This window comes from Balaenoptera physalus, assembly GCF_965194825.1.
Source record: "Balaenoptera physalus genome assembly, chromosome: 10".
Taxonomy (NCBI): Eukaryota; Metazoa; Chordata; class Mammalia; order Artiodactyla; family Balaenopteridae; genus Balaenoptera; species Balaenoptera physalus.
Window position 1 is genome coordinate 33,840,055 of NC_138889.1, and position 14,281 is coordinate 33,854,335.

The 14,281-nt window shown below is 37.5% G+C and overlaps 1 protein-coding gene across 12 annotated transcripts in view; it reads right to left on the minus strand.

Moving 5' to 3' along the window:
- Positions 1 to 4,831: 4,831 nt before the first annotated feature.
- YAP1 (Yes1 associated transcriptional regulator) overlaps positions 4,832 to 14,281 on the minus strand; it is a 108,729-nt gene continuing 99,279 nt past the window's right edge. For all 12 annotated transcript variants that reach the window (XM_082409979.1, XM_082409970.1, XM_082409969.1 and 9 more), the window contains 3 exons: positions 13,983 to 14,113; positions 10,464 to 10,576; positions 4,832 to 8,597 (listed from right to left, as the gene is read on the minus strand). In XM_082409979.1, coding sequence (XP_082266105.1) covers positions 8,359 to 8,597; positions 10,464 to 10,576; positions 13,983 to 14,113 — 483 coding nt within the window. In that variant the 3' untranslated portion in view covers positions 4,832 to 8,358. The remainder of the gene's footprint in view (positions 8,598 to 10,463; positions 10,577 to 13,982; positions 14,114 to 14,281) is intronic.

Here is a 14,281-nt window from a genome sequence, read left to right on the forward strand (position 1 = left end):
TGACTTCAGTTTTCTTCAGGCCTTTTAGTTGCTCCATTTCTGTTCAAAGACCCACCCCTCCTCCGCCCGCCACAATGGGGTCATGGCCTTTTAGCCTATGAGTAGCTACTCTTGGCGGACTCATGAGGTTAGATTTTCCATAGTTTTTCTTTGCTTGAGGTAAGTTTCACAAGTTAGGAATCTGCTCAGACACCAGATTTCCTAATTTCTATCTCTGTATGATAAATAGAATTATTACCATCTGCAGTACTTCACTGTCTGAGCAAAGTCTGATTATACCATTGGAGAAACTAATTCAGTTGCCTTTGAAATGACTTCCCCTCCTGTCTTCCATTTGCCATGTAGAAAAAAACTGACCCATAGTATTACGGGAGTGGATCAAAGGTACCCTGAGTTCACTGTTAATCTCTGGGACTGTATATGCAGGTATCTATATTTTTTTCTCTCTTGTGTTCAGCCCATTTTGTTACCCTTTGGGTAAGTTCAATCATAATGTCCTTAAATTATGATTGGATAGCCTGTACTTTAAATAATTTTTGATGGTACCGTAAGACCTTCAAAGGCCTCCATTGTTCATTGAATATTAAAAATTTTCACCCAGGAACTCAAGCCATACACAGCACATGGTGGTAAGAGGTCAGGTTTTGGAGCCCAAAATCCACTACTCAAAGGTGTGTGAACTCTATGCCAGTTTTCTTATCTGCAGAACTAGGATAGGACCTACCTCACTGGGTTGTTGCCAGCATTAAATGAGTGAATACATGGAAAGTGCTTGGCCTATAGTGAGCACTCAATACATACTATTATCATCTGGTCCTGGCCATGGAGTGTGGTAAACTCCACGACGGCAGGGATTTGTGTCTACCATAAGAGCGTAGTCCCAGGAGGAAGTAATCTTTCCCTAGACAATAATCTCATGGTACATTGTGTGAACTACTCTTCAGCACTTAGCAGTCTTATCTATTTTGTGAGCAACTTGAGGAAGTTACCATACCATTTACTGCTCAAGACTAGAATATTACCTGGTAGTGTGTTTGCTGAATCTATGTATACATGATTCTTAAAAATGGACAGAAGACTTAATAACCTATTAGAGCACTGTCATTGTTGTGGCAGTCTTTCTAGGATTACCTCTGTGTGGAAGGCACAGTCCCGTCTGCAGTGGGGCAAGGGATAGGGAAGAGGCCCCATGAGTATGGTTAGCCTGTACACGCAAGTTTCCCAGTTATGGGCTATGCCCTCAACTTCTACCAGTCACTTCACATAGTGTGGGATTTGGACCTAGGTTTGAGGCATTTAGTTAGGAATAGCAGTAATAATACCTATAACATATCTTATAGGACTTGGCGTGATCAAATAAGGTAACATGTACAAGTGTTTTGATAATTATTATAGAATATTCTTCATTATTGTTGAAAACAAACAGCATACTTACATAAAAATGGGAAGGAATAGGTTACTTGCTGTGTATACTAACGAGAGCAGGCAGAGGTTCATGTACCTATGCAAGTACCCTGAGTAGACTGACTTAAGTTTGAAGGACCATTTTGAATTATCCAATAACAACATAAGTCTGTAAACAAGATGATGAGGAAGATCGTATTCATGTTGAAAAACAACACTGCTTTCAAAGAATGTCAATAGTTTATCAGTTATCCCTATAACATTTTGTTTGGGTCCTTATAACCAGTGTCAGAGGCTGTGTAAATTATAGTATTTTCACTTTACCCCTGATAGCAAAAGTTTCAGAGTCTTCAAGCCCCACAGTTAAGTGATGACAGTGGGATGTCAGCTTGATGGGGAAGAACCTGCTTTTGAAATTAGCCATATTTAGCACGGTACAACGATGAAACTGTTGGAAATGTTCAGGCCTTGAGAACTTTGATGATTTTGGAAGACTGATCGGGATTCGGTCAATAGTTAATTTTTAGTTCAAATCAATGTTAAATTTCCTAAACAACATTCCAGATGTAGCCAGGGCTTTCCACTCCATTCCAGATCAAAGATGTACCCTCAAAGGGGAGTTCGGAGCTGTTTAACATACGCATGTCCCATGAGGCATCAGCTGTTTTTCGATTGGACAGTACATGGGCTCATGCTGTGTAAGGTTTGGATTGTAAAAGACAACTAAATCTCAAGTCCATATTCTACTCTGGCCAGTCTTGTTGAGGTTATATAATAGGGCTCAAGAGACTTGTTGGTGTCCAGAGAAAACACTTCAGCAGATGGCCTCCTTCAGAAGATACTGCACATGTAGCTTTGCACAGTGTGACTTCAAGCTACTCAGTGGGTTGGCAGTTCATGAATATGATTCTTTGTATCTTTCATAAAATCTAAGGTCCTGATTCATGGGCACCCCAGTGACTGGAATCTCATACAGCTGTGATACTCTGATCATCATTCAGATCTTCATCACTGAGCCAACGAGATACCTCTGTTGAACCCTGGCTATAGATACGCTTACCTCTTAATTGGTAGAAAGTGGTGCTTAAATACAAGTTGCTACAAAGCTCACTTAAGGAGAAATGATCTTCAGCCCAGTTTCTTAGTCCATTTATCACTACATTGGCTTTGGTAGCTCATGGAGATACTACTGAAATGCAGCAGTGCTTTTTCCTCAGATTCTGCCACTTAATCCACAGCTTTGAGAAAATGAATTTCTCTTCTAACTGGCTACATAGAGCATCATTTTAATCCTGTGTAAATCCACTATACATAAGAACTTGATTTGTAACTAATAAAAACATCCTTAAATGGAACAGAGATGTGATTTCTAATAATATCTTGCAATGAAAATTATACTCAAAAGGTGATGTTTAACTCATAGACTACTTTATAGGGACTCTGTGAAGGTCATAGGAACTATAGTCTCAACATAAAATATACTTGAGACATAAGGAAATACGGGTAAAGTTGTGTCCTGACCCTAAGAAATAATTTAACAGCCTTAAAAGTCATGTTAAGTAACAGGACATCTTCCTGATTTAGATGCTATTTTTTTCTTTTGTTGTTTCTTAGAGAGGTTTCCTTTAGTAAGAATTAAGCACTGTCCATTCATTTACTTTGCATATAAACCAGTATCAACTTCACAAAGTTACAGTAACTCTAGTATTTAATAGTTTCACTTAAAAAAAAAAAAAAGTCCAAGTGCCAGGTTAGCTGTTTAGGAATTTTACAGAAGTAGGCTCTGCTCAGATTATCTCCAAATAGCACACACACAGATCCAGTTTTGTTTCATTTTGTTTTGAACTTCTAACAGGGTCCTCACAGCTTAGATGTCAAGTCACCTAGTTCAGGAGTTTTGTTTTTGGTTAAAATATGACATTAAAAAATGCAGAGTATCTTTTCAATATCATCTTGTTTTGCTAGTGTCTTGATTCTGCAACTGTTTTCATTCGTGGTAGTATAAGTTTGCCAGTTTAAGGCTATGTTTATGGTTAGAAAAATATTAATTTTACTTATATCAGAGCTTTTTGTATCCAAATATGGCAAAAAATATTCCATGTTTGATTTGAAAAAACTGTAGTACTAAATGTCACAGAATTCTCATCTGATATCTAGTTCAGTAAATTTTTAATTGAAGAAGATTGTTTATCAAGTTTTTCAGGATTACTTAAATAAAGCAATTAAATGCCAACAGTTTAAAGCAGGATAGGGACCAACATGGAGACACCCTGCCAAAGACATGGTTGATTCCAGAAGCACCAGTGCACATGCAACCCTGAAGCCCAGGGGAAAGCAGTATGTGAATTTACCCATAAATACCAAATAAAGCCAGATTTTCAATATAATTGACAGTTGCCAGGACCAGGGATGGTTTAGTTGCCATTACAGGAGGTAAGAAAATGTGATGGGGGCCCTTGGGGCTGACCTTCTTTTACAACCTTAGCTGACAAGATGGAAATCAAGGGAGATTAAATGTAACTCACTGGTCTGCTGACCACCCCCTGCAGTTATCACCAATGTTTCCTTTTATTACCAGTCCTTGTTCTCTCTAGAGGCTATTTCTCCTGAGTATTTTACTGACTCAGACTGACTAAATCAGTTACCTAAAAGGTTGTACGATTCTGGTTCACAGGCTCCAGAATGACTTCAAGTCATCCAACATAAAGCACACCACCTCTTAGAGCAACTCCCTAGTAAGAGGTGCAATGTCTATAGATACAACATATGGTTTTGAGCTAAAATCTATAACCACTACATTTTGCACAAGGGGAACGATAAATTTCAAGCTCCACAAAATTAGTGTTCTACTACCATAAAGAAATTATACATAATAAAACATTGTTTTCAGATTTGCCTCACCAAAAATGATGTGTCAATAATTGAAGATATTATACACACAAACACAGAAGTAAATCCTTTTCAAAGACAATCAAATCTACCTCTTATTCAAAGTTTAGGACCTACCATTTAAGTTTGTGTGTGTTTTTATTTATAAAATAATAACTAATAATTTTCACTAATATAAGTATTATATTTTGGAGATCATTAAGAGAATATTTTGGAGAAATAAAACCAAAGGCTATTTTGAAGGAAACAGCAGTTTCTTCTGTGCTGTTACATGAAGTAAAATCATTTAAGAATGAAGCTGATACAATTCAGCTTACACACTATTATTGATGAGGATGGTCTACAGGAAGAGTACAGAACATAAAGTTCAAAGAATTATATCCATACTACAAAAGTTCCAAATGCCAAACCAACCTTAAGTTTAATCTGTCTACCGGTTACCACTGCAATCACCTTTTATTACTAGTACTTGTTCTATTGGAAGACCATTAAGAAGCCAAAAAAGTTTTAAATATATTAATCGTTAAAAACAACAAAGAACAGTTTAAAGAAAGAATATATTTGAACCATATAAACAAAAAGGTATTACATAAGAAAAAATAATGTAACAATTTATGTAAGTACCTAACATATGAGCATGCGCTTAACATCTAAAACAAAAAATAAAAAGGTAACATTGGTACTATATATATATATTTGACAAGTGTGCATTAAAGAATTCTCTAATATAAAACATTTAAAATGTGGAGAATACTTTTTCAAGATACAGAAAACAACTGTTAAGATAGGCACACCCACAACTCTTTAAAAACCGTGCTTATGGAAGATAAAATTGATCTGAGCATTCCTTCTCAGATGTGCAGAAGCTCTGAAATTGTAAATCATTTGATATTGCCTCCCACTTTTGCACTGCTTGAATTTCAACACTGATTGGTATGAATTACACAATTAAATAGTTTTTCAGTGTTTCTGCCAAGGTTCCATATAGAATGCATCTATTTAGTATGAATACTTAAAACAGCAACATCGTTTGTATAAAAGTCACTTCCTTATATTCTTTTTATCCTTTTTTTAAAAAGGCACTATATTTAGAAAATAGTAATTATAACAAATAGTGCTCTGGAAAATCTGAAACTCCAAATCAATGTGCTCCATCAACCATAAGTAGATCTAAGAAGCACTAACTAAAAAGAACACGACTGTAAAAAGCTGATAAATTTAAAGATTATAAAATTGGTTTATTGTAAAAGCAATTCAAGAATACCCAGTTAAAATCTTATCCCAATGCCACCCAATACAACCAAGAAGCAGTTAAACACGTTACATTAGGAATAAGGACATAAAACAAGGAAGAGCATATCAAGGCTGTGATTCAAACTCAGAAAGAGAGAGGCTTAGGTCTCCTTCAGGTGAGTACAGAGGGTACGATAAGATCAAAGCACCATGTCTGTTAGGTACCACGGTGCTGCTTCAACACTGAGGTATAACTGGGTAAATTAAAGGTGAGAGGAAATGAAGAACTCCATATTTTTGTTTTGTGGGTGTACTTAAGTGATTACAATTTTAGGAACAACTGACTTTAATGACAGCAAGATGCAAGACAAGTCTTTATTGAAGAAAAAGAAGCTCATAAAGTTCTCTATCAAGGTCCCACTAAGTCTTCACAACTCCCCTCCCACCTTCCCACCCTCTCCCCTAATCTAAAGCTACTCTGCTGATATATAAAATGCGATCTTAATTTGTGGCTTAATGGCAAATTGTAAGCACTCCTTCCAAGTAGCTTTGATCTTCTGCACATAAAAAAGCCAACATGCTGTATCATCCATCCATAAACTCAATTATGCATTCTAGGCAGAATTTCATTATTCATCTAAAAAAATCAATACATCTGCACAGTGGCCATTTCCCCCCAGACTTAATTCAAGATTTAATCTTTCTTCTGTTTTCTTAATAATAGCCTTAGAGTCAATTATTACGAATGATCGACCTATGAATCATTATATACAACACAGTGATTGCATTTTGAGCACTGAAATTACTTAATATAAAACTTCTTACTTCCAACTTTTGCACTCCTCTAAACTGAAGGGTCAAAATGCTTAGATTCTGTAATCAGAAAGAAAAAAAAAAACCACTTGTCTTCCTAAGCTGAGGCTTTTCATAGCAGTTTTAGCCAGGAAAAGAGATTTTATGTCTTATAAACCCTTGAAAATAAGGGCTTACTCTAGAAACACTGAAAGACCCTTAATCATAGAGGTGCTAGCTGATACCACTATAATTCACAACCAAGTATTACTTCATAGCTTATACTGAAGGTTTGATTCATGCTCATTTTGTTCCTTTAAAAATACTCTTTGGAAAACATTATTACTCCTGTAGACACATACTCTAGTTATATCTCTTCCAGTAAAAATAAAAGTATAATCATGATTATCTCTATTTCTTTGCTAAATTCAACTACCAATATACATTAATCTGATCACTTTACCGGCTAACTTATGACCTTACAGTATTCTATATACTATCCAGGGTCAATTCTCAGCATACAGAAGCAGAAGCAAGTCTTAGAAGAATGATTTTGTAGGCAATATTTCAATGTAGTCCTTAATGTGTTCATTACAAAAGAGAACTAAAGTACTAGAGTTTACTTCCAAAACTAAGGCAAAGGTAAACTTTCAAAGCTAAAGGAAGGTAAACCACTATATAAAGCTTACTTCTGTCATGTACACTATGAACCTAACTCAGTGATTTCCCATCAAGACTTAAAATTAGTCTGAGGGACTAACCAGGGGATAATAAAGCCATTTCTTGTTTGCTTCTTTCAAATTCATCAGATAATATCCATTGTGTGCCCAGAGGGCATACAGGACTCCTCTAGACACTACCCATAATAACAGCCCTTTCTAGAACACTAAACTACCACCAACATCTGCAGACTGCCCCAACCAGATTTAAACTACCTGTGAAATATAAACTACTAGTCATGTATTCTAAATGCATACATTCAAAGCTACCATTTTAAAATAAATTGGAAAGTAGGGAAAACTTAAAAAAAAAAAAAGAGATACATTCTGCTATCACACTATCATAAACATTATAAGTGTGTGTGTGGGTATATATAGAGAGAGCAGATTACCAAGATTTAAATAAGATGGTAAAAAAAACCAGGACATGTAGATTTACCAAAGGAACTACAATAACTGTCCCAAGCTACAAGTATAAACAGATTCACTATAATGGTAATTTGCCTAAGTTCTGAGAAACAACAACAACAAAAAAAAAAAAAAAAAGAAAAAAACAAAAAAAACCCCCAAAACAATAAAAATCCCAACCAAGACAAAAAACAAACAAAAAAGAAACCAACAACAACAACAAACCACAATAAAACCCACCAAAACCTATACTAGAGTATGTGGCAATAATTAATATATTTCTATGGAAATTATCTCAAGCCTTATAAGCTCCTAAAATAAAATCAAGGTCACTATGTGACTAATGATAGCACTAGGAGGAAAAAAAACCCACTGAAAGTAAAACAGTCTTCAGCCTTGGTTTCAGCTATCTCTTCAAATCAGCGTAAGTACTTAATATCAGATACAACATTTTTGGCTTGTCAGACCAGTAAGTCATGTTTTTTCCACTGGCCAAAGGCAGCTGAAGAAACAATTGCTTGAACAAACTAAATGCTGTGACGTGAAGCATTTGACTTCCAAGTCTGAGTATTTAGTTAAAATGATTGGTGAACGTCTAACTGGGCAAAAGGAATGGCATCCATCATCCAAACAGGCTCACTTCCCCCAGCCCCCAAAACAAACAGTAGTTATAATAGCAAAAGAAACAAAAAAAGTTTTTTTTGATTCTTTAGAGCCAAATATGGAAGAGGTCAGCAATATATTAACAGCAGCAATGGACAAGGAAGAGCAAAATAGTGGATGAAAGAATCTTGCTGGACGTTTGTTCATCTTTTTCTGTATTAGCCAGAAGATCACAACCGGCTTATTTGGAAATTTCAGGTATATCTCCTTAGATCCTTCACAGATTTAGAATTCAGTCTACCTGAGGGCTCTATAACCATGTAAGAAAGCTTTCTTTATCTAGCTTGGTGGCGGCCAAAACAGACTCCATGTCATTAAGGATGTCAGAACTCAAAGCTTCTTGTAGGCTTGGCATCAACTCCTCTCCTTCTATGTTCATTCCATCTCCTTCCAGTGTTCCAAGGTCCACATTTGTCCCAGGAATGGCTTCAAGATAGTCTGGGAAACGGTTCTGCTGTGAGGGTAGGGTGCTTTGGTTGATAGTGTCACCTAGATGGAACAGGAAGAGAGAAAGAGAATAGGTCCTTTCTGAAAAGCTAACATCAGAGCCGTATCATGTGAGTATCCATAAATGCACAGGGAAAGAAACGCATTCCTGACCAACCTCCTCCACTGGCCCACAGTTTACTTAAGGTCAAACAACCCACAGATAGCAAAGTAACAACGCAAGTTTCCTTTTGCTTCAAAATTGTTCAGATATTGAACAAGCTTGATTGCTTACTACTATGTGCTGAGCAGTGAAGGGGGTCCTGAAAAAAAATTACTTGAAAAATTATATACAGCAAGAGAGAAAGAACAAGTATGACATAACAGCATCACTACTTGACTCTCTTCCAGGTATGTACCACCATAATAAGATAAAATATAAAAATGAATGGTATAGACCTGTCTTTCTCTGAAGTACACACTGGGGAACAGAATAAAAGAACTGCACGAAACTCTATTCCACCCTTGGGAGATTCACATTCACAACAGTAAAAACAAGCCTCCCAAAAAGTCCCTGGATAGATAAGTCTTCCTAGTTTTGCTTCTAGGTTTCCCAAACTTACCTTGCCAAGAAACCTTTTTGCCCATGACAATGTTAACATTCCTTAACACTTCAATGGAACATGCTTTCAGAAAAACTAATATAAACCATTAAGTGTTAAAAAGGTTTAGAGAGAAGAAAGAAATGGGGGGACAGAGGAGTCAGGAAAGGTGTTATGAATGAGATGGGTCTGAAGCGACTCCTGGGGATGATTTAAGATTTAGATGAAGAGAGCTGTGGATTCCCAGAAGCATCAAAGCCATGAGCTGGATGGGCACAGATACAGAAGACTTGCCAAACACTTTTAGAAGCTGCCAGCTAAAGAACTAGCTAGCTGGAGAACTGCTTCATTTCCCCGCCAATTCGTGCCCTCTGATAGCTGCCAAGTCCAGGGTCACCGGGTAAGCTACAGGAAAAAGGGTTCTATAATTACCCCTGTGAGGCAGGTATTTCTTAGCTTCTGCAAGATCCCTGCAACTATTCTAATAATAAAGTAGGTAAGCCCCACCACCTAGCCCTTTCCTACCTGGCTTCCTGAGTCCCACACCACCTAAACTGGACCAAAGACCCTCACAAAAAAGAGGGAAGCAGACAGTGAATCACATATAGAGACATATGAATCACATATAGAGATCTTCTCCAAAATTAAGAACACAAATCCAGGGGCTTCCCTGGTGGCACAGTGGTTAAGAATCCGCCTGACAATGCAGGGGACACGGGTTCGAGCCCTGGTTCGGGAAGATCCCACATGCCGTGGAGCAACTAAGCCTGTGCACCACAACTACTGAGCCTGCGCTCTAGAGCCTGCGAGCCAAAACTACTGAAGCCCGTGTTCCGCAACAAGAGAAGCCACCACAATGAGAAGCCTGCGCACTGCAACGAAGAGTAGCCCCCGCTCGCTGCAACTAGAGAAAGCCCGCGAGCAGCAACAAAGATCCAACGTAGCCAAAAAAACAAACAAAAAAAAATTTATTAAAAAAAAACAGAAAAAAGAATACAAATCCATATAACAGAGACTTCTAATAGGGTCCTCAACTGCTTTGTCAATTAACTCAATGCTTTAAATGCTAAAATATAAAATAAGTCATGTCAAATAGAGCTGAGATATTCATGACATTTAAAAACTGGGAAAAGACTTAAATTACAAGATGCCAAAAAAACAAACAAAAAAACCCCACAAAGCAAACTCAATTTGAATTGAAGTTTACAGGATCTTAATTGGTTTTCTTCTGAATAATCTTTGCTCACAATAGTTTAATTAGACCTGGTAATACAATGACTATTTCTGACTGAAAGCTAGATTATCAAGAGGAATAAAGAATACCAACCTGTATCCATTTCATCAACACTGTTCAAGAAGTCGTCTGGGGTCCGAGGGACACTGTAGCTGCTCATGCTTAGTCCGCTGTCTGTGCTCTCATCTCGAGAGTGATAGGTGCCACTACAAAGAATGAGAGTTAAAGACCAACACAAAAAATTTAAGAAATGATTTCAAGGTAAAAATATAAACACCTGCTGAGTACCTACATGATTCTCAAAGAGGATTAGTGAAAATTCTTGCCCTGCAGCATCTGAAACAAGCACCCTCCTTCAGGGCCCATACAAAGCTCTTTTGCTATGAGGTGAAACAGACAAGTTAATCCTAATTGAAACTGGCAACTTTAGGGGGCCAAAACTTCTCCTAAGGTTCTGGGCTTGGTGGCAATAAGGGAAAAGAAAGATATTTCCAGTTTTCCTAGGTGACAGAAAATTCTCTGTGTAGATATTCTCTAGTATCATTTGAATCTAGGGGCTCCACATGGCTCATCTGTTACAAGGTCTCAATTCCCCAAGTGGCGGTGGTCACAGGCATAGGTCAAAACACAACCTCCAGGTGGGTGGTGAGACAGGTCTGCACTAGATTCATGCTAAATTCCTAGCTCTCATGCAGAGAGTTTAAGCCAGAAAAATCAAACCAAAATAAAGAACCAGAATTTCTTTTTGGACTGGGCCAAAACAGATGAGTCACTGCCGATAAGAACTGAACTCCCTAGCTTGATCTCTTTGTTTCTGTTTGGGAAAGGTGGGGAGCCACAAACAAACACCTTAGCATGAGATAGGAGTCCTGAGAGTTCCAGTTGAAAGAAAGATTAAAAACAAAAAACAAAAAAACTACAAGGCACATACCTTGAGAAAAACAGAAAAATATGAGCCAAGACAGATTTTTACTTTAGGCTAAATGAAAAGTATCACAGATTTACATACAAGTATGGTAAATATCCTTAGACTATTACTTTCATAAATACGACACTCTCCTAACCTAGTAGCACGCAGACACCAGGTGGCATTGCCTGTAAAATTGGGGGCTCTACTAATTCTAGAAAATCTTATGGCAAAGTGTGAAATAAAGGCAATTGTTCTTAATGGTCTCTGAGTACAGTGCAAACTCTAACTTTCCCCACAGCTTGGACACTTAAACAGCTGTTTAGCTTACACAAAAGTTAAACAAAAAATAACTAAGCTTTAAGAACAAGCTTTAACAGTTGCTCAAGGTCGAAAGCTCAGCCCCCTAAATTTCTTTCCTAAATTACTCAATGCACTTGCCTTGTTCTCCCTCCCCTTCACTCTGTATATTGCAACCACTAGTTTAATGCTTCTGTCAGATTTTGGCACGATTCAAAAGCCTCACACAGATCCAAGAAAACACACATTTGCCTCTGAGACCATTTGTATACAATGCAGCTACTTTGGAGAAGGTCTCAGGATGTGGTTTGTTTTTATTTTGCCTGTCTTGATCTGGGACAAGGGCCTGGTCCTAGTCATCACTCTATTCCCACTGCTAAGCACGGAGCACATATCAAGACACTCAAGACTCTGTTACAGTATAGCTGAATTTACACAGTTGTTCAGAGTTCTTTCCAAGCCTCAGGGGAAGCACATGGGCACTCCTGAGGACCGAGTTCACAAGGCCATTTCCCTGATTAGGAACTGCTCCCTGCAGCCCCCCACCTCCCTTCAATAAACATTCACTAAGCATCTGCTACTACGTGATAGGGATTAGACTAGTCTGAGGATACAGAGGTTAACGACAACAAAAATCTACAACTGATGCTTTCTGAGAGGCTCACAACTTCAGGGAGGGAGGTGAACAAACCCATTAATGAATCATATACAAGGGCTACGTGAGCAAAGTGCTTTCAGAACAAACAGGAGTAAGCTTGAAAAGTACAGGGGAAAGGTTTCATGGAAGGGGACGTGGGAGCTGGCCTTGAAAGAGCTCGGAGTAAAAGGGAGATGAGGGGATGTTGCACCACTACTAAGAGTCAACTCCATGGCAAGTTAGGGGAACAAGTGTTTAGAGCTTAAGGAATATGTATAAATCGAATAATGGGCAGTGGGGAAACCATCAAGAGTTTCTGAAAAGAAAAATGTTATAGTCAGATGTGTGTTTTAGAAACTGGGGGTACTACAGAGAGTAGACATGGGGTTTTGCCCTGAGACTAACAACACTGGTAATGTTCCACTCTGTGATCTTTACCAGAAAATAGAATCTTAAACTGTAGCTCAGCTCTTATTAAAAGTTTTAAGAAAGAATCTGCACAAATGACTATCAGGAGGATATGCAGTCTATCCATTTTTTTCCAAATGGTCTAATTTTATCCCTGGATCAATACAGGCCTTCAATAAGATGGGTACTGCAATTATATTGATCTGAAATTTCCTTTGTGGAAAAGAAAGTTCTGTGGCTATGACCTTTCCTAATTAACCTCAGTTTAAGCTTAGAACTACAGTCTTATATAAATACACTCAATTTTTGGCAGAACTTTAAACTGCATATGTCAGAAGAGTAAATACAAACTTAAACACATTTTAGATGGCCTTTGAAACCAAACTTACCAATTAGGGCACCAGCACTAACCTTAAGACAGAGCAAATGACAGAAAATTCTATTGTACTAAATATTTTGGTATGACAAGGTATTTTGTTTTTCTTAGGATCAGGATGTTTTCAATTCAATTGGTGAGAATGGAAAGGGTAGCATTATAGCCTTCTTAAACAAAAATACCTCTAAATGTTTTAAAAAGTACACTGTTTAAAATTGGTTAAAAAAAACAAAAGCAAAGACCAGAAAGCATTTGTTCCTTATTTTAAAAAGCTCAAACTCCATAAATATTTGACAATCTAGAAGAAAGAATTGTAGTCAAATCTTAATTTTAAACGGCCTTCTAGGCAAAGAATATGTTCTGTCTCCGCTTGCAGTTTTCAACATAGCCCTACATATAATAACATCTTTGCAATATGCCTGAAACCCAAGATTTGTGGTAACTCACTAAAAATCATCCTTAAACTATGTTACTTTCAATACTCTTTAATATTAATACATTATTTGAAAGAGGCACAACCTTCCTTTTTATCTCCTTGACCTACAGCCCTTAAGAACATGAGGCCTTACAGCGCTCCTGCAGTGAAACCTCTCAGGCTGAACACTTACGTGGAAAATGCCTTCTAATGATCCTTACGATGCAGCCCTAAGTAGCTTTAAGATGCAGTTCATTTGCTTTTATAGAAAGGTATTCACATGTTCCTTCATGATTCTGCAAGTAACTGTTTTTCAACAGTATAGGCACAAGCAAACACATGACTGTGAATAAGTATCCCCTCTACAAGTCTCAACAACTCATTTCCTCTCACATGAGCCAGCTTTCAATCCTCAAGTTTTATTGTACTAGCCATTTATGGAGAGATTCATTTACAGCTATGGTTTTTGGCCCACAAAGATGTTCAAACAGCTTATTACAAGTACTAAGGAGAATCACCTTAAAACTATGATCTTTTTCAGATGTTGGCCAGTAGCAACTCTTACCAACCTGTTAAGAAAGGGATCTGAGCTATTGGTCGTCATTGTTCTCAATTCCTGAGACATCCCAGGAGAAGATACTGGATTTTGAGTCCCACCATCCTGCTCCAGTGTTGGTAACTGGCTACGGAGAGCTAATTCCTAGAAAAAAATCAACACAAATAAACAGAATCAATCTATTGATTAACAAATTTATCGTTAGGTTTAAAGTAATAAACTTGTACATATAAAGCTGAAGTATTAACATCTAAAAGTTAATGAGTTTCCCAATCAGAAGGACCAGGTTCTTCTATCCATTTCAAGTGATTA